Below are 26,793 nucleotides of genomic sequence, written 5' to 3'. Positions count from 1 at the left end.
TATAATCATTCAATACATAATTGTGTAAAGGATGCTTTGCTCATACATAGGTGCAAAAGCCCTATGTACACTCATTACCAATGTATACCGAACTATGGTGCTGTATTTTGCATGCATAAAGATTAAAGGTAGTACAGATAAAAGGTATTAACCTCCAGTCATGATAATTACTGGAGGTTGATAGATCAGTTTTATGAAGATGTCCAATTAGCAATGAGAAAAGTGCAAACTCAGTAATATTTTGTAGCAATGGGTGAATTCAGTGCAAGAGTGGCGAACAAGCGATTAGTAACTACAGCATGGATCCTAGGAACACTCGAGAAGAGATCTTGGTAGCATTGGCAGAAAGGCATAGGCTGCGAGTAACGGACACCTTCTTCAAGAAGCGTTGGAACAAAAAAGTGGAGCTGGAAAAGCCCTAATGGTGAAACAAGAAATTCATTTCATACTTTCTGCCGATCCCAGCATAGTGCAGGATGTAGAAGTCTTAGGTAGGGTAAAGTGCAGCGATCATAGGTTAGTGAGGGCTAGGATTCACCTCAATTTGAAAAAAGACAGAGTAAAATTGATCAAGAAGAAACAGGCCAAGCTAGGCACAGCAAGGGTAAAAGCTGACCAATTCAGGCTGGTACTTGCGAATAAATATGCAGCCTTAGAACAGCGAGATGAAGACACAGAGATAATGTATGAAACCTTAACTAGGCTGGCTTCAGAAGCAGCAATTGAAGTGGGAGGTAGCATACCAACGCAACCAATAGGTAAGCTCTCCGAAGCTACGAAGGACCTAATAAAGAAACGATATAAAGAATGAAAGTGTCCAACTCAAGAGATCAGATAGGATTTGCACAATTGTTAAAACTGATCAAGGAGAAAATAAGGAATATTCGAAATTATAATGAAAGAACGACTAAGGAAGCAATAAAGAATGGATGCAGCATGAAATCAGTGAGAAGAAAACTTGGTGTAGGACAAGCCAAGATGTATGCACTGAAAGATAAGCAGGGTAATGTGATTGGCAATCTCGAAGGTATAGTAAAAGCAGCGGAAGAATTCTATACTGACCTGTACAGTATACAGAGGAGTCGGGATACCTCCATTACAAACAGTAATGAACAGGATGCAGAAAATCCTGTAACTAGCGATGATGTCAGAAGGGCCTTGCAAGACATGACACGAAGACGAGTGGCAGGAGAAGATGGAATAACAGTCAATTTAATAAAGATGGAGAAGTGACAATGCTTGGAAAATTGGCGGCTCTATATACGAAGTGTCTATCGACTGCAAGGGTCCCAGAAAACTGGAAGAATGCAAACATTATACTAATCCGCAAAAGGGAGACGTTAAAGAATTGAGAAATTATAGGCCCATTAGCTTACTACCAGTATTATATATTCACCAAGATAACCTCCAATAGAATAAGGACAACACTTCAGTCAACCAAGCGAACAGGCTGGCTTCAGGAAGGGATACTGTACAATGGATCACATCCATGTCATCAATCAGGTAATCAAGAAATCTGCAGAGTACAATCAGCCTTTATATATGCCTTTCATAGACTACGAAAAGGCACTTGATTCAGTAGAGATACCAGCAGTCATAGAGGCATTACATAATCAAGGAGTACAGGAGGCATACGTGAATATCTTCGAAAATATCTATAGAGATTCCGCAGCTACCTTAATTTTCCACAAGAAAAGTAGAAAGACACCTATAAAAAAAGGGGTCAGACAAGGAGACACAGTCTCTCCAATGCTATTCACTGCGTGCTTGGAAGAATCACTCAGGCTATCAAGTTGAGAAGGCTTATGAGTAAAGATTAATGGTGAATATCTCGGCAACCTTCGGTTTGCAGATGACATTGTCCTGTTCAGCAACACTGGGGACGAGAGAGAACAAATGTTTGAGGCCCTCAACAGAGAGCGTGTAAGAGTGGGGTTGAAGATTAATATGCAGAAGACAAAGATGATCAATAGCTGGGCAAAGGAACAAGAGTTCAGGATCACCAGTCAGCCTCTAGAGTTTATGAAGGAGTACGTTTACCTAGGTCAACTAATCACAGGGAACACTGAACATGAGAAGGAAATTTACAGAAGAGTAAAAATGGGTTGGAGCGCATACAGCAGACATTATCAGATCCTGACTGGAAGCTTACCATTTTCATTGAAAATATCAATCAATGCATTCTACCGATGCTGACATATGGGGCAGAGACTTGGAGACTGACAGAGAAGCTTGAGAACAAGTGAAGGACCGTGCAAAGAGCAATGGAATGAAGAATGTTGGCCATAACGTTAAAAGACAGGAAGAGAGCGGTATGGATCAGAGAGCAGATGGGGATAGCCGATATTCTAATTGACATTAAGAGAAAGAAATGGGGCTGGGCAGGTCATGTATTGCGCAGGTTAGATAACTGTTGGACTATTAGAGTTACAGAATGTGTGCCAAGAGAAGTGAAGTGCAGTCGAGGATGGCAGAAGACTAGGTGGGGTGATGAAATTAAATTCTCAGGCACTAGTTGGAATCAGTTGGCGCAGGACAAGGGTAATTGGAGATGGCAGAGAAAGGCCTTCGTCTTGCAGTGGACACAGAATAGGCTGCTGCTGCTGATTATGATGATTGTGCATAGAAGGCCATTGAATCTCTTCGGAACTTCAATTTCTTATTTTGTTATAATTTTGCAGAAATTGTGTCTCTTATCAAGCTTTAGTCAAGCCAAAATTTCAGTTTTGCCTCGTCCTAACATAGGTAGCCATTCGCAGCTTGAAAGCCACATAATGGGCCCTGTCCATAATTGTAAGCTAGCTTTCTTGCAAGACAGTGTGCATGTTAATGGTTGCACAGCGGTTCTCGCAATTTGTGCACGAGCAGTCTTTGCTTGTATTATGACAAAAAATGTAGACATGGCACTCTCATATTGAAACCATGCTAGAGGGAAGCCCCAGTATCTGCAGCTATCACCACATCATTTGAACCAAAAAATGTGCAATGCAGGGAGGCACATTTTAGAATTGGGGAAAAAGGTGAAGTTTGTTTGTTTATTACATTTTTTAGCACATAAGTAATCCAGTTCTATCTTCCCTGCAAGCTAACTAGCTGTTGAATTTGGTTCTGGTCTTTCTGTCATAGTCTGAGCAGCTCTCCTTTACATCATATTGCAAACCAATTCTGCCCGTTTCCAAGATGCCATTGTGTAATAAACCACCCACCCGTTCTGTCCACCTGTATCTGCCGCCATATAGGAGCGCTAAGACATTTTCTTCATGAGCGTTGCATTCTCTCAACTTTGATTGTCTACTTTTTCCTGTAAGGCACTGCTGGGGGCTGGAGGCTGTCTTCCGTTAACATTGCTTACCTTATCAGTACCCATTATTATTTTACTTTAGTGATGCCTCCGCTGGACTATTTGTGCATTAAGAGAGGTTTCCCTGGCTATAATTTGGAGTAGAGAGCCAATTGTTTGCAGAAATAGCACAAGGAAGACAACGGCTTGAGAGAAAATGACCGGACAGGCACTAACATTAAACAGTTTATTCCCGATGAAAAGCCCTTCTTAAAGGGACCCTGAAGTGCTTTTTTAACTAATTATAGAACGGCCTCACTATTTAATGAAGCTGTCTCGTAAATCGCCATGTGCAGCTACGCATGGTGCGAAGATGAAATGATCTTTCTGTATTCTGAGATTGCTAACATATATATTTTTCACTTTAACTCAAAATTATAGCAAGCATGTATTACTGAGAACAGTCTCACGATCACAAAATCAGCCAATAGGTGGGTTCGACTGCTTTCGATGGCGTTGCATGATGGATTGCGAGAGCAAGAGGAAGCGATTTTTCACTTAGAGCATAGTACGGCGATGATGGCTACGAGACGGCGCCAGAGTAGTGTGCATCGTCTGGGAGGTCTGTCGTCGGCAGCTGCTGTGAATCGCACCAACTCATCGCCCATGCACTGGCTCTCGATCACGAGATTAGTGAGGTAGTCGCGCCACACTTCGCTTCATTTGCAACATGCTGCACGAGACAGATTGTCTGCACCAGCCAGTATATCACGAAACGAAAACACTTATAGAGCTGTGCTCAAATTTTGCATCAGGGAGTATCGTAATCGTCAGTGCATTTTTTTACCTACTGAAGTGATGGCACATACCCACAACTGCTCATTGGTCAGACATATGTAAAGCTTTTTTTATGAGCATGTACAGCCTCGTCCATTCTTAGGGTGAACACGGCTCACCGTGGCCGCGCTCCGCGGGGCGCCAGTGCGTCCGGCGCGGCGGCGCATCGAAGCGAAGCGGCGCAGGAACACACGGACCCAGGGAAGGTGCTTCGCGTCGTCTGCTACAGAGCTGGAGAGCGCCGCTCCGGCTTTGCCGGAAAGTACACTTCGCTAGACCCAGGTGACTGAGCAACCGAGGCGGCGTTGCGGGAAGGCGCACTTCACTAAATGGAGCATCTTCTAGCTGTTTCGGTGTACAGCTTGTGAACAGCCTGCTTAATCAATATACATTAACAGAAACAAGCTTATCACCACATAAATCACTTAGCATGTTTTTAATAAGTGATGAGGGTAAAAATACAGTCATTTCTTCACGCTCTTTGTTAGGCTGGTGCCATTTTATTTTACTCTCGCAGCACTTGGTGTAGTGCATACCGAGAAACCTATTAGGCGCGCTCTTCTTCGTTGGAGTCATCATGTGATGAGCCTAGCGCGCCATTTCGCGCATGTCTTGATGCTAGAACGAATTTGCTTAATTGATATAAAGAAGCGACCTAAACCCGCAATAAATTCCACAGAAAGTTAGAGAGCGATTGTTCAATCATGCATCATCATGTTTGCCATCGATTTTACCATTAAGGAGGGCAATAATATTACTTCGACAGCAACTAAGAAGTGACATCCGCTACTTCGCGACTTTCTTATTGACGCGTTAATGTCGCTGTATTGACGCGTTAATGTCGCTGGTAGGGGTGCATGGAGCGCTTTACGCGATGTAGGAAAGGGCTCTCCCCTGCATAGCAACTGATTTGGCGGCAGTTTTACTCCCCCTTTTCATCTTTCTACATCATATAAAAAAAATTCATTTTTGTTGTCACAGATTGGTTAAAATCGCCGAAGCGGTGCCGGTCCTTTGACGGCTACCTGACGTGAGAAGTCGCATTCTTATTTAGAGGAATCGTCGGTCAGTTATTTGATTACATTGATTAGGTGGAGTGAAACATGTGGCGCCGTCGTTTATTTGGTTGTTTGTTTTTTTTCTCCTTGGAGTTGATGCATTTCGCATGCGAATGCCCTTTCTGTCCGTTTTGAATAGGTAATTGAAGTGGAAAATCTATAATCTACATGTCTGTTTTCTAGCTTAAATTACGTCTTGCCGGGTAATTAAGTCGTTACTCGCTTGTATTTCATTTCAGTACTTCCTCGGAATAGGTCATATGCATATTCTCACTAGCATATAATTGTGCGATATGCGTCCCGAAGCGGCACATGGCCTCTGCGTTACGCCATATAGGTGGGCATCGGATAAATTTAGAGAAAAGGAGGAATTGATTTCTCTTCTTTTTAGGGGTTAGGGGGGTGGCGAGGCTGAGTGGGTAAAACCCAAATATGAATACGGCACAGGAACCCTTGCCTTGAACAAGCGATGCTGTTGCCGTCATGGGGAAGTGGCCGGTCCGTGTGTTAGACGAACGTGGCCACGATAATTAAACCGGCGGTCATGAGGCCGGCCCGGTGTCGTCTGCCGATAGCATGCCGGTGGTCGGCCAACGGGCTCGACATTTATCGACTTCGGCGATAAAAACACTGTAACAGTGCAGGATTTTATTTCCCCGGTGCACTTTCGGAAACTGGCCATGTCGCAGGTACCGGAAAAAGAAAGACGACGCATTGTTGATCTGTGCCTACAAAACTATCCTCAACACGTTATATCGTAGATGACGAAAAGGCCACTGAAAACAGTGAATCGAATAGTCCAGGCTTACAAGAAGGATGGAAGAATTGCGGATGCTCCCCGTAAAGCCCGGCAAACAGTGACCACTTAAGCTGAATACATGACCATTGTTGCGGCGGCTGCTGCAAACCCGACCTTTATCGCTCGGGAAATTAAGAACAGCCTCTGGCTGGGTGACGTCTCTGACACAACCATCAAACGTCGCCTCTACGCCCCAGCCAAATAAAGAGCGCGAAAAAATGACTGTATTTTTACCCTCATCACTTATAAAAACATGCTAAGTGATTTATGTGGTGATAAGCTTGTTTCTGTTAATGTATATTGATTAAGCAGGCTGTTCACAAGCTGTAGACCGAACCAGCTGGAAAATGCTCCAGTAAGTGAAGTGCACCTTCCCGCAACGCCGCCTCGGTCGCTCAGTCACCTGGGTCTAGCGAAGTGTACTTTACAGCAAAGCCAGAGCGGCGCGTGCCAGCTCTGTAGCAGACGACGCGAAGCACCTCCCCTGGGTCCGTGTGCGCCTGCACCGCTTCGCTTCGATGCGCCGCCGCGCCGGACGCACTGGCGCCCCGCGGAGCGCGGCCACAGTGAGCCGTGTTCACCCTAAGAGTGGACGAGCCTGTACATACTGCTTAATATTGACTGTGTTATGCCCTTGCTTTGAAGTAGACTTTCTTCATATCCTCTCCCTCACCTTGCGGGCGCTGGCTGCCACAGTCTTCCCGACTGTGCGACATGGGCCCCTGGGCATGTGCCACCCAGCCGAATGTCAAGCAAGGGGAACAAAATGTGTGCCACCGTGAAAGGAAAATTAAACCAAACTGGGACCAGAACATTTGCTGAACTGCAGAGAAGTGAAGTTTGCAACAGAACCAGCCAAGTTTGGAGGAAGGAGTGAACAAAGTGCCAGCCAAAATGGAACCAAAGCATACATTTAATTAGGAGTGTTGAGCTACATAGAAGTGAAGACATGTCGCCAATAAACAGAAAAGAAAGCTTCATGTGTATGGGGTTCTTCTTAGAACGACAGAAAGGTGAGCTAGTGGGAAAGGATTCATAATGCAAGGAAGGGGTAAGGCGTGCAGACACGAACACAAGAGGAAAGAAGTGGACAACACGTTCATGTTGTCCACTTCTCCCCTCTTGTGGCCGTGTCTGCACGCCTTACCCCTTCTTTGCAGAAAGCTTCACTTATCACCTATTCCGACGTGTGTGGGATCTGCAGATTTTTTTTATTTTGGTTGTGCTTGTCCTCTTTTTTTTTATGTTGAGTTCAGATGGTTTATTTTGTTTTCGGCATTTTTTCTGATTAAAGTAATTTGTAAATTTTTTTTGCTTGCCAGTTTTGCAGAAACCATGTTATCATATCTTCCTAATGCGAATGTTATCCTGACTAGGATTACAGTATACCATCAAGAAATAAAATTAAAAAATGTTGCTAGCTGTTGCATCGAATAAAAATGATGAAATACACTGGCACCAGTATTGTCAACTGCTGGCTTCTTGGCCAATGCCTCCATAGTGGGTGAATGCCATTACGATTTAATGAGTGGTAAGAGAGGAAGACGACGACAGGGTGGATGGCTGTCGGAGCCCTTGCATGACTTTACCTCAGGGGTAGGTCACCAGCTGAGAGCGGCCAGATGAGCAAGCCACGTACCATCTTGGTTTCCAGACTGAGGATGCAGCAACCAGCCATGGTCAGCGAGGATGTGGCTTCACTCCTAGCATCCCTGGAGCAGGGCCTGCACAAGGTGGGACCGCAGCTGCAGTGCCTGCTTGGCATGCTTGAGTGGCAGACAGGCCAGAAGCGATCCACCCTGTTCATCAGTGAGTTCTGTTCCAATTGCCATGTGTGTGTGTAGCAGCTTTGGTGTGATCTCCACACACTGTGCAGCCCTTGTCCACAACTGCAGCCTTGCGCTGATTGTGCCACTGTATTTGCGAGATTTAGTGTTCAGAGAATGCTGAAAGGCCAGTCAACTTCTTTCAGTCAGCTAGTTCTCACTCAAGATAGCTACTTAAAAATGGTTTATTGCCAATAAATGCCAAAGAAAGTCGCTGTATAGGGTGTCCCACATAAATGGAGCCAAACTTTGCAAATATGCAAATGCCACGTGGCTGGACAGAACCAAGGTAATGCTTGCCATTGCTTGGAGATACTCGGATAGTTTCTTGCATTCTGCCTAATTGCATAAATTAGACTCAATTAATTAATCTTCTCAAATATTATAATTAGATTAAAGTGTCAATGAGAAAATTGTAGAGTTACACAAAAAATTCCCAATACAGCTTTCTGTTGCTCAGTACGTGCTACATAAAAGTGTTTTCTTTCCAGCATGAAATAAGCCCGCAAATACGCACAATGTGCATCACCAGTTGTGGGGCAATTTTGCTTGTATTCGCGGGCTTCTCTCATGCTTCGAAAAACTTTAATGTAGCACATATTGAACAACAGAAAGCTGCATTTGGCAGTTTTTCATCTTGCTCTACAATTTGCTCTAATTATAATATTTGAAATGTTGATTAATTAATGAATGCTAATTATGTAATTAGGCAAAATGCAAACAATACTCTGAATATCTCCAAGCGACAGCAAACAACATTACCTTGGTTCTGTCCAGCTACGTGGGATTTGCATATTTTTAATGTTCGGCTCAAATTACGTGGGACGCCCACTATGTAGCATTGCACCCAAGCTGTGCACCCAAGCCATGGGGGAAGCAAAGTGCTGGTCGTACAACAGAATCCAAAGCAAGCACATAAGAGTGCGAAGGGCCCACAATAGAGTGTGCGTCCCCTAACACTTGGGTGCGGCTTGCGTCCCCTGATCTAAAACTTCCTATTAACTGTAGCTCTTGCACTTCAGAAAGCGTGGTACTAGTGCGCATCCTTCTCTAGGAACTTGTGCTGTCTCTGGTAATGCATTATATAGGGAGCACGCAAAAACAAAGTACATGATCAACACTGTCCTGCATTGTGCACTGCTCAGTGTTGACTGCTGCCCGCATAGCTAATATGGTGGCAATAGCACCCAGCACAGGCAGTGTCGGCTCTCTGTCTCTGTAAAAGGCTTGCATAGTTTCTGCGGATGCAGAGTGGTTCAGCCACCATGAAGCCTAAAGGGCCCATGCAACTCTATGAAGCTGGTAAATAGACTTTCTACACTAGATGATGCTATCACAAACATCTAAGCCTGTCATTGTCACATTTGCTGAAATAGGCCTATAGTATCATTTAAAAGACCACCTGCTTTTTTCTTCCTGAAATTGTCATCACTTTTCATGAATATTCTTGAACATGGTGGCCATTAGCTGAATCTCTTTCGACATTACACATAAACAGTGCTTCTGGCAAAAGCAGAGAAATCTCGCTACTAATTCTGCTGAACTGAACTGAACTAATAAAGCAATTTGACACGATCTGGTGCTTGAGAACGGTACCGCAGTATCAATAGTATGGGCTTCAGAATGACGCCACAGTACCAATACTATGGCCACTCAGATTGAGCTGCAATATCGAAGTCAAGCCCATACAAAAAGCTTGCTGTAAGTATGGATGGGGCATGGCAGACATTGTTTTGCATTGACATGGTAGCACATCTTTAAGTACATTTCGAACAATGAAAAATAGGGGGTAGCTCAGATGTGAGCAGCAGCATTTCATTGCCAATAGCTCTGTTCATGCAAAGTGCACTTCAGATCTTTTCAGTTAAAAGGGTTTGTGAAGAGATGTGCTTTAGTACAAGACACATACTGCATACTTCATAAAAGGTGTACCAGGGCCCTTTTTAAAGCCAACTGCACGGAAGCAGTTCACTAAATCGGTTATACATGAGTAGAACATACCACTGAAACAATCTACAGGGCTGGTATTTGTATCATTTCTTTATTAACAGCTTTAAATAGCACTAATGCAGGCAATGTGTGCACCTGATAGCAGAAGTCAATTATACTTAAAGACAGCAGAATTTACCCATTGTCATGTTGCCGCTTTTGAATGTAACCTTGGGTCTCTCTCTCTCTCCCTTATTTTTTTTTAGCCCCACACTATTAGAGTGCACTTACTAAGTTACTATGGCTGTTTTATTGTCTGTCAACATTAACAAAGTGCCTCTTATAGCAAAGTCCATTTTCTGTCCTGATGACCTCGTTTATGGAAGGTTTACAATAGTTAATCTAGAGTGCCTGACTCAGGGGGTAATGTCACCCCAAATTGAGTGTATTGGTTTTATTGTGTTAAAGGTATTTTTCACAAAGCAAATGTCATATGCCATATCACATGAGTTGATCACCTCTAATAGCGTTTTGTACAGCTTATATAGCAAAATCTGTTTATTGTGTCATTTGTGAGATAAGTGGAAGAGCTTCAAGATTAGAAAACATTCAGTGGCACTATAGTGGTGAATACCAGAGAAATGTGTTAGCATTATGTCACACCTCTCTGAGATCCTGGATCCATGGTTTAAACCATGTTCACCACATTGCAACGTGTTGTTCAGGAGCTCACTCAACACACTTCCTGCCTCTTCGAGCAGTGAAGCGCAACTGATGGTGTTTTGCAGCAGACCACCATCAGTGGCATTATGTAGCTCTGCCATACCCTCGCTACCTCTACCACTTTACCGGTTTCCCACACGTCACAGACGCACTTTTTTCCACTTTGACACTCCTAATGCTAACACATTAAAACAGCTATACTTTTTCACATGCTCTTGCTCATTCATATTGAGCGCAGTAGTTTTGTAACAATGGTTCATTTCAGCGATACAACTGTCAAAGAAAGCGTGGTACTAGTGCGCATCCTTCTCTAGGAACTTGTGCTGTCTCTGGTAATGCATTTGGTGCAGTTGACCAGCATGTTACCAATATTATCAATGTATTTATTTATTTGTAAAATATAATTACATTTTGGCCATGTCAGCATGACGACGATAGTCTGTGTAGCATGGGACTCGCACACAAGAAGCAAGATGTTTTTTATGCACAAGAGCTGCTGCTTTCAAGTCATAACAGAGCACTCCGGCATGCAGCCTCCGTCAAGGATTTCTAGTGTGGGTTGCAGTGAACCCAGGATTCCTATGAAGAAGACACTGCAGGCATCCAAATCAATAGTTTTCTGTTTTGTATTGCTCTACATTTTACTTTCTATGTTTCAAATTTAATAAGCTAGTTGTTATGCTCTACTTTGTTTAGCCACAATACATGCCTGTGAGCATGTTAAGGACAAGAGGTGTATACCTTGAGCTCTAGCAGCTGGCTTCTAGCTGGCTTCTAGGTCTAAGTCCGATTGCACTTTGAAGCACAGAAACAAGTAAGCAAATTAGTGAAAACAGTCATACCACTGGGTACTAGCATATGTGTCCTTTCTTTTTAAATACTGTGTGAGCTTTGTATAACCATTTCATTGTATGTTATTGGTGATGTGTGAACATTCATTGAGGAGTTGTGGATGCAAAGGGTGCGGGGCAGAAAATCTTTTGAGCATTCAACCCTCAGCTGGCAGTAGGTAAAACAGGCCAGAAGGTCATAAAATCCCGACTTTTTTTTTTTTTAGGTGCAAAATGTTGCATGCATGCTGCTTTGATTGACACAAACATGGCATGCTGTTTACCTTGCATAGTGTGTTGGTGGCCTCGTATTGCGAGTGAGAGGCAGCTGAAGCTTTTGTCTGTTCTGGTGCCCTCGTGAAGACATGAATTGCCTTCCACCTTTGTCTGCGGCTGCCACCTCCATCCAGTCATGGTCACGTTGCTGTGCATCTACATGGTCACCAGCAAGAATGCCCCACTTGTGTGCAGCCTTGTTGTCTACCTCATCGCAGCCTACTCCTCGTAAGCATTGCTGTCACAATTTTATTGCCAATTTGCTTCAGCTCTCAGTACTACCCATGAAAAATAAGTGAAGAGGATATACTGAATTGGGTAGTCTGTTCATTTTCACAAAAAAAAAAAAAGAAAACAGCAGGGAAAGCAGAGGGCTTATAAATCTGGCTTTCTACTTTTGTTTAAGGGGACATTGCACTAGCACATGAAGGCACAGGAACATGAAGAAAAGATACACCGAACATTAGACATCAACTGGCTTTATTCTTAGGAGGACACAAATATATAGGCAAAAAGACGCGTGCTACATGATCAATCCCTAAAGTGCATGGGCAATGGCACTGGCAATGGCATAGGCAAAGATAAGTCAGGTTTGCTGACACAGGACTGTTTTTCCCTATGAATAAGAAAGACCTCGAGTATTTCACGCTTTCTCGATCTGTGCTAGAAGTAATCACTTGAGTCTTATAAAAGAGCAGCATGCATTCATTCTCACAGTGCTTGCAATATGCCGCCAAGTGCCTAGATCCCGGTGGTGCCTCGACGAGCAGGTTGTGCTCCATTAGATGAACGTTGATACACCGGCCAGTTTGGCTGATGTAGCAACCTCTGCATGACAGCAGAATTCTGTAAACCACATTTGTCCTGCACTCCACATGAGGCAGTTCATGTTTAATTGGGCAGGGTGGTTTTCTGCATGTGGCACCACTGACAACTTTGCAAAATTTCCGGAGTTTATCCGGTCCTGCAAGCACAGCTCGGACATTGCCTTTCTCCGCCACCTTTTTAAGGCGGTGTGTCAGCTGGTGAATATAGGGCAGCCCCACGCATCTAGCCCACTGATGAGCTTGCCGCTCAATCGTCAATGCCTGATCACCAGCTTTAACCACTTTTGTTAGGCGTTCAGCCACGAATGCCACAAGTTCCCTAGGTAACTCTGCCTTTGTCAGGCGAACTGCCTGTACATGTACACTTTCATGAACCTTGTGTGAGCGGGGCTTGTCCAGGGCAGTGCGTAAGCATGTTTTGGTGATCCCGCTCTTAACCAATTTGAAGTGGGCCGAATTAAAATTCAGTATACTTTTTTTCGACCGTGGCTGGTACACGTAGCAAATGCACGAGTCGCTGAAGAAAAACTGAACATCCAAGAACTGTAGGCTATGCTCGTTGTTCAGCTCATGGGTGAAGGTCAGATATTGAGTGCATGATTTAAAACCAGCTAACGTCCTTTGGACTACCGCCTCATTCCCAACACCTTGACCAATGCATGCAGCAACCAGAAAGTCATTGACGTACCTAAAATTATTAAAAATTTGGTTGTCTTCAAGGCACGCCTCAATGCGTCTGTCCAAACTAGAAAGTTACAAAAGTAGCAGAAACATAAAACTCTAAAAGTATTAAAAAATTTCCCATAGAAGTACTCGCATCGTTTTGGAAGCCCACAGTTCCTGATGATTCAATACTGTCCTTCACTGTCGCTGAACTATCACTTTGAGGAATCGAATAAAACAGGTCTACATTGCAATCGAAAAAGCAAAGTTAGCTTCCAATGACCTCCCTTCGTGAGAGAAACAATCACTTATAACTTTTGAATTACGCACTCTGAATGGGTCATCAATTGGAAGACGCTTCAATGTTTTTTGGAGGAATTTGGAAAGAATACCCTCCCAGGAGTGGGCCGTCCAGCAGGCCAGGGCCGTTGCCGAGGATCTCGAAAGATTTTCCTCGGGCGATGGAACCCTGGCAGCCTAGCCCCGGGCACCAACATCAACAACCGTTGGACAAATAAAGTTTATTCCTATCCTATCCTATCCTCCCAAGAACCTGCCTCAGTGGCCATCGAACGTACGGGAATGTCCGGTTTGTGGTTTTTGGCTGAGAAGAATACAGTCAAACCATTTCTATTGACCCCTTCTATCCTTTTCTGAAGATTAGCCAGATTCAGCTTTTTGCTAAGGGAAATTGCATGCTTCTTGAACTTTGCCGTGGTTGAATGCATTTGCATAACATCCTTCGAAATAGCCTCATGTGCCTTCTCTTGGAACATCTGTTTCGGCATCACTACAAACCCGCCCTCCTTGTCGGATAGAAGTAAAGTAAGATCATTGGAAATTAAATAGTCAATACTGGCTTTCACATTGAGCTTGGACTTCCCAGAACAGAAATTACCCCTTAGGAGACAATCCACCATCTTCCTACGTACACCGACTTTTCTCCTCTTCATCTGCAGAGCTGGCAATCTTTTTGACCATTGCAACAAGTTCAGGTGCTGTCTTTCTTGTCTCAGTGCAGAACTTAGGTCCCTGACTCAATACGTGCTCAACCCTTTGGGGCAGAACACACCCACCAAGGCACCTAACTTACCCATGTTCAGAGGTCCTCTTTTTTTCAACTGGTTTATTCCAGGCACACAGCTTCGCCGAACAAGCATTCCAAAGAAAATCAGTGATACAGTGAAAAAAAGAAAACAAGAAACCGTGCAAATAACTGCGTACTACAGCGTTAAAATCTTAATGAAAGCAAGCCAGCGCAATTGACAACACAAACGAAGGCTCCTGAAATGAATTTGTATGTTTAGTCATCTTCACTGTTGTCTTCCACTAAAGTGTGCTGTGACTGCACGACAACTCTTTTTATACTGCCATGAAAGCCACAGGGTAAAGTTAAATGTGTGTGTAAGTTAATCCCCTCACAAATTTGCACTTACATTTTTTGGACTTTTGGTGCAACTTATACGCAATAAAGTATGGTGTGCAGGCTTAACAAAAAGAAAAACACTTTGAGAAAAGTATGAATGTCAGTCGCACCACTCCTCAAGAACATGAATTGATACCATAATGCCAAAAGAAGGGCAGAAAGAGTGAAGTGGCTCAAGAAACAAATAAAAGACAAAACTAACGTCGTGTATGCAGATGCTGCCAGTACTACTGGAGGAAATACACAGCAACAGTGATAGACTGCGATATGAAGACAGTCACGAATGCCTCTTTGTGCACCTCCTCAATCACCAAAGCAGTGTCCGTTGCCAGGCCTTGGGAGAGCAGGCATACAGGAGAAAGCAGTCAATTATCATCACAGACTCCCAGAAAGCATGCCAGCTTTATATGAATGGCCAACTGCCCACAACACTCATCAAACTACTGGGACATGAATTAACCCAGAAACACTGACTGGTCTGGTGCCCGTTGCACGCCGGGCTCAAAGGGAATGAAAGAGCAGATGCTCTAGCTCAAGAACTTATCAACCGAGTGGAGCATGTCTATCTCATCAATGAACCTCATTTAACAACTTCAAAAGACATTCTTGCTCACCAGCGGAATGGCATGGCCCACAAATTATTAGATGAGGAGGACTAAGCATTCATTCTGCTCCCGGATGCGACTGTATTAACTCGAAATTCTTAAAAAACACTTTATATTATTCTTCCATTATACTATCCAAACTTTTCCAGCAATCCCTTGACCATTGTGCGCTGCCTAATGAGTGGAAAATAGGCAAAGTGATTCCTAGTGTATAAATCCGGCATCAAAGCATCCCCTAATAATTATCGTCCCATCTCTCTCACCAGTACATGCTGTAAAATGCTCGAACATATTATTTTTACTAACCTGGTTAATTTCCTTGAATTGAACTCATTTTTTACGTCAGCACAGCACGGTTTTCGGAAATCTTACTCCTGTGAAACCCAATTAATATCATTTACACATGCACTACACCATATTCTTGACAAATCATCACTAGCTGATTGTATATTCTTAGATTTTTCAAAAGCATTCGACAAGGTGTGTCGCAAACTATTACTTCATAAACTAAAGCAACTTAACATAGACGGTAACCTTTTGAAATGGATTGAATGTTTTCTTCTCAACCGCTCGCAATTTGTTTGTGCTAACGGCATTAACTCCGGTTTTACAGAGGTCCGTTCAGGCGTTCCACAGGGTTCCGTCCTTGGACCCCTACTGTTCCTAATTTACATTAATGATCTTCCCTCACTTATCAACTCCCATATCCATCTATTCGCTGATGATTGCGTCATCTTCAGAGAAGTTACCAATGCTAACAATACTGAATTACTTGAATCAGACCTTACCACGATAGGGAACTGGTGCAATGAATGGTTAATGGAGCTCAATATTAACAAATGCAAAGTCATGCGTGTTTCTAGGAAAACATCTACAATACCGTCGTACTACATTAACAACATGTCGTTGGAATCAGTTTCTTCATATAAATATCTTGGTGTTTACATCACTTCTAACCTAAACTGGTCTCTTCATACTGAAAACATAATCAAAAACGCTAATCGCATGCTTGGCTACCTACGTCGCAACTTTTTCAACGTACCTACTAATTTGAAACTTTTGTTATATAAAACATTAATACGACCCAAACTCAAATACGCGGCTCCGGTATGGGACCCTGCTCATGAAAACCTAATCACTGGCCTCGAGATGGTTCAAAATAACTCTGTACGTTTTATTCTTGCCGACTACAACCGCACAGCGAGTATAACTAACATGAAATCTAATCTTTGGCTCCCGTCGCTGGCATCTCGCAGAAAAGTGTCTCGTATTGCCTTCTTCCACAAGTTGTACCATCACCATACTCTACGAGATCACCTCATCCCCCATCCAATTTATGTATCCCGTCGCATTGATCATCAGTACAAAGTTGGTATTTTGTCATGCAACACCATAAGTTTTTCACAATCATTCCTGCCGCGAACCTCGCGTGACTGGAACCATCTTCCCGCCGAAGTTGTAGGCCTTATTAATTATGAACAGTTCCGTGAAGCCTTAGCTAATATTGTATATACAGGTACCATTTAAACACTCATGTAACCAACTGTCTTTGTCTTTTTGTATTTACCACTCCCCCTCTGTAATGCCCTTGGCCCTGAGGGGTATAATAAATGAAATGAATGAAATAAAAAATACAAATGGATGCCTTCCCATATCTTTCAAAATTAAGCGAAATTTATCCAATGCTGTATTGGGATGCTTGTCTATGATATGGCGGCTCACCACCGTTATACCACATCTTGTGGAGGTGTGATAAAAAGCCCGGAAATTTAGACACTTTCCTAGGTAACAAAGTCGTAAATAGCACAGAGCAATGGGAGTGGCCCTACCCATAACATTCAGTCCTCATTTCCCCTTCCCCTTTATTTTATAATAAAGTTTCATATATATGTCAAACTAGTACACATTACAGAAAATAAGTAACCAATTACTTCATTCAAAAATGTAGTTGAACTAATTACAAGGACCAGTTACTGCCCACAAAAGTAATTGAGCAATTACAAAAATGTAATTGATAACCTTCACATTACTGTAATTGTACAAATACAGTAAATAGAATGAGCTGGCCTTACCCTTCCGGTGCGTCCTCTGCAGCCCTTCACATGCTGTTTGTGTTCACTAACAAGTGCTTTTCAAAATTTTCGGTGGTCATTTTCCTTAGTTTCCTTGTGAGAACATCAGCAGTGTCATTGGAAACACACACTGGGAACAAAAGTGAGGAACTAGTATGCAATTACAATGAAAAAAGTGACGTCTCAACTCATTTAACATGAACATCCTGACATAGTGGCGATTGTGCCACATATAGAAACATGAAGCCATTGTAAGATGCAGAATGCAATGTCAACAGTGCAGGCCATGCAGCCTGCCATTATTAAAGATGCAGAAACAAAGACTGAGCATTGTGTGGCACAACAATGGCTGTTCTACCGTTTTTTCTGCCAAATTCAAGTGTTCCGAAATGTACCACCTGTTACAGCTTGTTTCAAGAGTGAAGTAACCGGTTACATATGTAATTGGCCACTGGAAAAAGTAATTGAATAATCGTCAGCAATACAGAGCCACAAAAGTAATAAATCAATTATAATACTACCCAGAAATTTAATTGAGTACAAGTAATTTGTTATGTATAACTTTGCTTTTTGCAGTGGTTTTCTTTAACTTTGTCATGGCATATTCTCTTATCTGTGTTTAGCCGGCTAATGAAAAGAGTGCCTCTTAGCTTCTCATATAGAGTTTGTTAAAGGGACTCTGAAACGATTTTAACGATTTTGTACAAATGTACAGAGTCGTTACGTTAGGTCCTTCTGATAATTAAGTGATGCATTTTAGTGCTCCACGTAAAGCGCGTAATTTATTATATGGTTATAAAAATGTGCATCGCTACAAATTGCAGCGGTACCGCTACCCTGTGTTTTCAGCTGCCCCTTCCCAATTGACATAGTTATCCCAATTGTCATTTGGGCGGGCTGTCCAATTGGCTACCCAGGTCGCCTCATCGATAATTTTTCCTACTTTATGGGGAACAAATGTTGATGATAGTCGGGCTGTTGAATGTTAACTTGTTTCTATAACAAGAAAGTAACCGAAAGAGAAAGCACAACAAAAATTTATCACTACACTCAAGCACTTTTGGCACACAGCAAGCACAGTCTGCTTGAATTCCAACATGCTCCATGCCGACATGAGCTGCATGGTCAGTGTTGGTCTCGAGCTTTCTTTGCGTTAGCACCATGGATCGTCCTTGTTGCATTGTTGGCTGTAAACGTAGCGATTGTTAACATGTCAAGTTGCAACATTGTGTCCTTCTGCATAGCAACATGAGAGTGGTGTGGCTGCAGTGCATCAGGCTGTCGGTACTCGGCTGGCTCCAGCATCTATGCGTTTGCAGCCATCGCTTCACGTTGGAGGTTTACTACCAGAATAGAGTTTTAGCATGTTCAATATTCAGGTAAATGCAAGCACAAGTGGTCTGGGCCTAGGTGTTTTATGGAATGAGCGGAGGTGCAAATGTGAACGGCCTGCACGGTGCAGATACCTGGTGGTGCAGCTCAACCAGACAAACAAGTGCATTCTACATTGCTGTGCTGCTGGTGTAAATTTTTGGCAGGAGCGTAACCATGAAAGCATTGTCTTTTTAAATGTGTAAAATGTTTTACACCTGCTTACAGAAATAGTAGCTCTGTGTTTGGTTGGTTAAGCTCTGCACCACCAGGTGCCTGCACCATGCAGGCCACTCAGGCTGCTCACATTTGCGCTAAGCCCCTTCATCACAGTGGTAGTAGTATGGAGGATCTTTAGTTTGCACCTCCGCCCATTCATCAAAAACGCCCAGCTCACCTGCGGTTACTGAAACACATACTGGACATGCTCGGCGCTTTGGCAGAAGGCTCGCAATGCATGCTACTTGGATAACTCTGATGGGGGTTGGTGGCCAGGAGGCTAACGGAGAGGTTGGAGAGGCTTCGCACGCTGTCTCCAAGACAACCAGAAATAGACCACACAATGTCGCATCATGACGCAAGGCCAGTGAAGGTGGAGCTTAGCCCTGATCACTCAGCAAACGAGTTGAGGAGAAAGAGCTAGGGAGGAAGGTAACTTGTAATCGTCTGTAGCTGTCTTAATATGAAATATGTCATTCCAACTGTGGCACTAATATTTTATTGTAGCTGAATCCTAAGCAGATACAAAATTTGTGCTAACCATTTCAGGAACCCCTTAAATTGTTAGTTTCACCATAATGCCTTAAGAAAGGGGCAATTTTTTTTGTCACTTGGGACATCCTGGTTATATTGCTTGATTTTGTGGCATTGTCTTTCGCAGCTTTCACAACATAGAAAATTCTTCCAAAAGTGACGACAGCCGATGGATTATTTTCTGGCTCATCTTTGGCCTCTTCAACATGATGGACTACTTCACTGACCAGATTAGGGAGAACTTCCCACTCTTCTGGTTGTTCAAGGTAAGGCAAAAGTTTTGTGCTGTAATACCAATCCGTGCACAAGGTATGGTGGTACCTATGCCCAATGCTCACAGAAGGGCACTATACCGAGGTGTTTTTTCTCTTTGACTTCACATTGTTCTTTTCTCCATGTTTCCAACAAGTGCCTTGTGATGTACTAGGGAAGGCACGGGATGGAAATTCAGGACAATGAGCAAAATGAGAACAAGGTGAAAGCAGGAGCCAACGTTTCGACAAGTGGACTTGTCTTCTTCAAGGCGACATGTGCTTTCCTCGCCACAGTATATATAGGTGGGGTTCTTCTAAAAGGGAGAAGGTGTAAGGCGAGTGGGTGCGGCAAGGAGCGAAGGTGTGTTAGCGGCGAGGGTGTCGAATTGAGAATAAAGGAGTGCTGTACCCAAGGCCAGGGACACAGCCGTATGTCAATCACGTGTCAACACCCGCGCGTACCGGTGTGTCAGAGGTGTGCACAGCAGCACTCTGTTACCTGTTTCGCTGGCAGTCGTGAGCTATCGTGCCTCTGAAAGAGATAATAGAAGGAGCAGCAGAAACCGGTGCTCATGAAAGCGACAGAAAAAAAGAAGTGCATAATCCATCGCGCTCATGAAAACTGACGTCAAGTTTGCCAGGGCCAACAGGTGCAAGTGAATGCTGCTGTACTGGCCCATTGCATCATCTCGTGTTTTCACCTTGTCAGATATTATATTTAACTGCCCCCCCCCCCCCTCAATCACCATGTGTACAAGCGTGTCCTCTAACCGTATTAAACCAGTTGGTAGTTTGTGCTATGTATGTATATTCCTTGTTCTTTTATGTTCATTCTTCTCTCAGTATAATACTAAGCGCAATACAACCATGAATGTCCACCAACTAGCAACTAGCCCCATTCATTGCTTTATGAAATGAATATATATGTATATATATATATATATATATATATATATATATATATATATATATATATATATATTCAGTCAAGATTGTTTGAACATATATGATGCATGCTCGATTCTGCCCAGCACTAGAGAAATTTTAGTGATTTTTTTCGTCACTGAAGAACGGCACATACTCGGTATGTGCCGTTCAAGGGCAGGCAGTCCCTTGAATGTGTGTCATGTTCCCAAATAATTCTAATCACATCAAAATATAATTGAATCGAGTGGTGCAGGAATAACTACTTCTGAAGCTACGCTGCTAACAACAATGTGTTTGTTGTGTAAGTGCTGAAATATGTTTGAGTAACAGAACATGTTCAAGTACTATTTTATATGAAGCGAAACACAAGTTAGCGAAATAGGTTGGTAGATACTTACTGTGTTACAAGGCCCAGCCTTATGCACAATGACTACATTTGCCATTCTTCAAATGTTCAGATTTGCCATTTTCTAGTTGGTCACATTTGGCTTGCACATGGTTGCAAGTCTGTGCTTTTTAATTATGTACCCTTTTTTAGTTGGGCCTGTCTTTTCATCTTCTACTCTTGAAACAGTGTGTTGCGAGCTAGACAGGTGTACAGTTGTGGATGTGTGATTGGCACTGGCATATGCAAGCTGGAATTTTTTCTATCTGTCAGCTGCTTTCTGCTGTTTTGTTTCAAATGTTAGAAATTAGCTGTGCAACTCACCCAGAAGTTCCCATAACATGACATTTGGTTTATCGGTTGTCACTTTTTGTTGTTCATTGCAAGGGTCGGAATTGAGTGAGGTTCGAAAATGAATTCTGCAGCTTTTATTCTTGACCTGGTGTCTGGCGCCGACTGGAACTAACGGTGTGACCATCATCTACTTCCACCTGCTGTATCCACTATTTCTTGGTGGCGTGAATGACCGCTGCGCCATGCTCACGGACTTTGAAAGCAGCCGGGCGTTCTGTAGCCGCGTTTGGCATCGCTACTACCCGTGGGCACAGTGAGCATTAGTTTCATAATACAGTGCTGTGTGTAATGCCAGCCACATTAAAGGGCATCAACTATAAATTCTCATGGCAGATGCAGAGTGCCAGCTAAGAGCATTTGTTCCAATCTGCATTTTAAATATTCATGCTCCAACCAGATCAGGCAAGGCGCATATGCACCACTCGCCATACCCGGCTTTCCTCACGCTGCGGCGGAACTTGTCTGCCATTTTATGTAATAGCACTTAATATATGGCAAACCTAGCTATCAGCTAGTCCAGCAGATCAGTGGTAAGCCACATTGTCAGAGCATGCTGATTTATACATAAATTATTCTGATAAATAAAACTTCAAGTGGTGACAGTGGGAAAAGACTAATCTAACCTGTCTAACCTAACTCCTGCCTTACCTTTTTATATGAATCGAGGTGAGCGTCCTCTAGCTTTGGTACTCTTTGTCAGCAAACAGAAGTGATTTTCTGGCATAGTTGCATGATGCATTAACTTCTCTGCCTGAGCCTGACTTCTCACTGCTTGAGTTAAGTTTTCTCTTTGCATTATCACCTTTTGAGAAGTTACAGTTACCGCAGCAGAAGTATGATGTGCAGTTATGTTGACTGCGATGTCAACAGCCGCTGAAGGATGTGTGTCGCGCAATGTTGCAGTTGAATTTGCTAGTTTTGATGGAGCAGTCGTGGCTGTCTCATGAGGCAATCTTGGCTCGGGATCCACTCTCTGTCATTGAAATGCAGGGTACACCCTCCCAAGCAGCTCCAAAAAGAGCAGGAAATTTTGCTCTGAACCCGCCACTGGAATTTATAGGGACACAAGCACTAAGCCATGCCTCATGCTTGAAATGTTCCCTTTAAAAAGGAGGAGCTGTGGAAGGCTTATCTTTCCCATTTAACAAACAATATTGTCCACAAGATATCTTTATTTAATAGGGGCCCAGTGACCAATAGGCAGAGGGACCTATGAGCCACACAGGTTAGGGTGAGCCTCCATACAGGTGTTGTAATTTAAATGGCGCAGGAAACAAAGCTACAATTTAAAGCCAAGCTAGTAAGTTTTCCTCATGCTCAGCCGTGACAGGGATGGCGTAATTGTGATAAGCCATATATTTTGGGGTGATTTCATGGATGTGAGCCATTTTTCTGTAGGGAGGGCCTGTGAAAGCTCTATACTTAAACCAAATCACAATAAGTAACCTTAACCAAGCACAATCTCTCTAGCATCATCAGAAGCTGCTTCCAGGGTAATTTGTGTAATTGTGGTAATTTTATCATCACCAGCCATATTTCACATCTGTACCACTTTCTTGTTTACAAATCTTCTACTGTTGGCAAAATTGATCCATTTTCTAACAGTGTAGTTTTACTTGATTTGTTTCTTTCAGTGTTTATGCATTACATTATGTGAAATGGGATGATGTAATGCTAAGTGGCACAACAAAAGGAGTGTAGGATCAAGTAACTAATGGACCCAAAAACTTTTTGAAGATGCATGTGCAGATAATTTAAACCTCCACAGTGGGTTCTAGCATGTTTATGGTCATGACTAGATGTAGCTAAGCTAAGTAGGCCATGAAATACCATGTGAAATATGTTTGCATTTTACATACCCTAACACATTTACTCACAGATACTAGAAATATTGTGTATAATAATATACAGGAAGCTGTCTCACCTTACAAGTATATCAAAACTCATTGTATAAAGGAAATCTCTTAAGTGTGAAGTTAGCGAGGGTAAGATTGGGGGCACAAGTTACCAGTGACCAGAGCAGGTCACAGGCACTAAGCGCCAGAACGCTAGTCCAGCAGGAAGTCATTGCTTTACCTATATTTGGTGATAACCTAAAGATGCAGTGGGAAATACACCATTGTGCAACTCAAAAAGGGTTTGTATAAATAAGCTGGCCAATTACCGCCACTCATTTTCGTGACATTTGCTTTCAGTACAGGCATCAGTCGTGAACTATGCTTTGGAGATGGAAGGCCAATGCAAAGCAGTTTTGTGGAAAGACCTTTCACTGTATTCTTATGTCACCCGTGAGACTGAAGAATTGCCCAGCACTATCATTAGCGCATACCTGCCAGCCTTTACGACTTTATTATAAAATGCCCTATTTTTAGGGCTTGTTTATAAGACTACTGCCATAGTGACAGCAATAATTTTACAGTTATTAATTTTCATCCAGTTTAGAGCTAAACTGACTGAAAATGAATACGAGTACAGTTGGAAAATGAATTCTCAGAGCCTGATTGTTTGAACCTGCTCGATTAGTCGGACTTACCTGAGCCACCACCATGCACTTTACATACCAGTGTACAACAGCAGTCAAAAATATCTCTATTCATTGCATGAATACCTTATGAAGAACTTAATATTTCTATTTGTCTGTGGCACAGATCATTGAATCTCTAGAGAAGGGTGCATGTTTACAGCATCCTTAGAGAAGAAAGTTTGGGATTGTTTTTATAAACATAATAAGATGCTTTTTATGCTTCTCACTAAATTTGAGTATTTTTATACTTTCACTGTAGTCTTGTCCAAGTTAAGGCTAGCAGGCTTGTCAGTGCCATATTTATTATCTGCACTGTTGTTATGCTGGGTGTTTCTACGAAGACATGAAGTAATATTTAAAAATAGCCGTTTTGAAATAAAACGATGGTTCCTTCGGAAACATGCCATCAGCAGTGGTGAACACAGGATGGCGGCTGATATGTGGTAATTAGTTGCTAATCAACGAAAACCCATGAATTAACTTTTAAGCTTTTAGTTTCATCAAATTCTCCGTACCAGCCATATCAACTTTTAGATCTGGAATATTGCGGTTACCAGCAGAACTGTGGCATGATGAATTTGAGCCATCAGAGCGTGCGGACTTGGCACTGGGAGGCTGCAGCGAATGCAAAGCAGCGCCCCTTGAGGCGACATTCTGATGAAGTCGCCTAGCAACGAGCAGACAGTGCACTGGCTGCTGGGTGATGCGATCAGAATGCGGCCTCAAGGGGCGCTGCATTGCGTTCCCTGCAGCCTCCCAGTTCCAATTCTGCGCGCTCTGATGGCTCAAATTCATCATGCCACAATTTTATAGGTGATCACATTTTTTTCAGATTCAAAAGTTGATATGCTTTGTACAGAGTTTGCTTCTATTTGCAGGTTATGATGACAGTGCTGAAACTAAAAGATAAATGGTTAATTAATGGGTTTTTTGTTAATTAGCAACTAATTGCCAGATATCACCTGCCACCCCGTGGTCGCCTCCACTGACAGCATGTCTGCAAGGGAACAGTCCTTTTATTTCAAAATGACTATTTCTAAATATTACTTAAAGTATTCGTAGAAACACTGGGCATGTGTGATTTGCTATTATGGTTGTCACTGACATCAGCAAAATTTTCTTTTCTTTTTCATGATGACTGTACATACCTAGAACAATACCTAATTCCAATTTTGTAATTTTGAAATGTGCTGTAATAATTGAGAATGTAATTGAGTTAAATATTTTGCCATTGAATGTGTATCAAAGCACTTAGTATGTGCTTACACTGTGCTGTTAGGAGATTTTGTCAGTGCAATGCAGTTACATTGAGTAAACTCGATAGCAAGTTGGTAAGCTTGGAAAATGATAGAGATGAGTGTATGAGAAATGTGTGGAAATTGGTTAAAAGGTGGAGTTAGTGCTCATACCATCCAAGATGTCAAACATATGCTCTAAAGCAAGTGTAGGGGTCATTATTTTGGATGACTTCATGGCAGGTCACCTGGTGTCTGCTTGCCACTTGTGATGTCTTCAGGACCCTGTAGATAACGGCATCAGCATGATGATGTGGGGATGTAAATAACAAAATGCAGCATAGGTTTTGAGTGGTTCTGTGCTTTGTGCTTGAAGCCATTCTATTCCGTATCAATGCAGCATTGTATTGGTGTAGAAACTGCTGCTGCTGATTTTTGTTACAGAGAGTTGGAACCACCAGCCAGGAAAATGGAAGATTCTGGAGAGCCTGCCCGGTCAGTCTGCCTTTCAACTTGTAACTTATTGCACAAATGTAACCATTTGCATTGTCTGCCCTTGCACCCTGCCACTTAGTTCGTAGTCTGTCTTTATTCCACACAATCTATTATCATATCCCACAGCTCTGTCTTTAATGGCCTCGCACTCTTACATTTTTCATGCATCAGTCATAGTAATAATCAGTGAATCATTCAATCAATATTTATTATGTTTCAAGAAGATGAAATACATACATACGTATGTACAGACAAGGGTTCCATAGTCGGCGACTGTACCGGGATCCTCGGTGAGAGTTGCAAGAAAAGAAATAATTGAAGCAGCCATACAACAAACAAGTTGCACAGAAAAAGAAAATGGTAGTAACATCAAAATACCTCAATACATAAAAGACTAATTATTCATAATGACAGTATACCAATAAAACCAAGGCATTATGGTTATGAATTTAATAGGTTTTCTTTTAGATATTTCTGGAATAAAGTTAATGAAGAAATAGTTTTTAAGGTATGTCACCACTTTCAAAAACGTTTTTTCTGGAAAAATATCACTTCTGTGCCATTTACTATTTTAAGCTCTCTGGTTATTCTAGAATATTTAGCAAAAAGAATTAAGTTTCCATCTTAAGTCGTTGAAAAGTAATGAATGTTTTCCCAACCCTTCCTGCTCGCATCTGACACCGAACTCTTTTTATTTCAAAACATGGGGGAGCGAAGGGGGGCAAATTTATCAGATATCGCTTGCTTTGAATATTATGCAATGTTAGTTTGTTTTAGTACCTTATAAAAGCTTTTGGAAGCATTTTGGGATGCTTGTTGTTTTCAAATTAGTTAAAAACTTTCACTAGAGGGCTTTCAATACCTAGACATTTGTGTATGTTCAAACTGCTGTTTCTCAAAACGTTTTTTGCATACTATAGTTACACGAGCAGTGGTAACTTTTTTTTGTTATAGATATTTTTACATGAAATTTTGCGAGCTGTTGCTTTATACATTAAGCGGTGTAATGAAGCAGAATAACCAAAATTGAGCAATGAATTTTCATACTATGGGCAATTGTTTCAGGAACAAATATACAGTGGGATATGCAGCAGCAGCAGCTTGAGCATGTTGGCTAAACGCTTCTTCTTGTTTGCACAGCTCCTGGATTTCTTCGCTGGTCATGCCGTTCGTCACCGGGGCATGGCGTGCCTTGCACCGGTTGAACACGTGGTTGATGCCGGCAATTCATCATGGTCCTGCCCTATCGTCCAGGCGTATGACTGGCGTAAATTTCCTGCGCACTTTCTTCACCTGGCAATTCTGCGCACTCCTGTGGATGCTCCTAGCGTGGCCACTCCGACA

At 42.5% G+C, this 26,793-nt stretch overlaps 1 protein-coding gene and 1 long non-coding RNA gene across 7 annotated transcripts in view; one reads left to right on the top strand and one right to left on the bottom strand.

The window, feature by feature from the left end:
• Positions 1-97: 97 nt before the first annotated feature.
• The window catches only part of LOC142585997 (uncharacterized), a 51,630-nt gene continuing 24,934 nt past the window's right edge, over positions 98-26,793 (top strand). The window contains exons 1-6 of one of the 6 annotated variants that reach the window (XM_075697191.1): positions 98-758; positions 7,629-7,783; positions 11,693-11,786; positions 19,403-19,541; positions 21,267-21,448; positions 25,399-25,449. In XM_075697191.1, coding sequence (XP_075553306.1) covers positions 7,636-7,783; positions 11,693-11,786; positions 19,403-19,541; positions 21,267-21,448; positions 25,399-25,449 — 614 coding nt within the window. In that variant the 5' untranslated portion in view covers positions 98-758; positions 7,629-7,635. The other 5 variants (XM_075697188.1, XM_075697187.1, XM_075697190.1 and 2 more) reach the window with 5 other exon arrangements.
• On the bottom strand, positions 17,259-25,706 carry LOC142585999 (uncharacterized). Its single transcript, XR_012829172.1, has 3 exons — positions 25,691-25,706; positions 25,129-25,239; positions 17,259-17,281 (listed from the first exon to the last, which is right to left on the bottom strand). It is a non-coding gene; the product is annotated as an uncharacterized LOC142585999 (long non-coding RNA).

This window comes from Dermacentor variabilis, chromosome 6 (genome assembly GCF_050947875.1).
Source record: "Dermacentor variabilis isolate Ectoservices chromosome 6, ASM5094787v1, whole genome shotgun sequence".
NCBI lineage: Eukaryota > Metazoa > Arthropoda > Arachnida > Ixodida > Ixodidae > Dermacentor > Dermacentor variabilis.
Note: the sequence above shows the minus strand (reverse complement) of the source record. Positions and strands in the feature narration are given on the sequence as shown.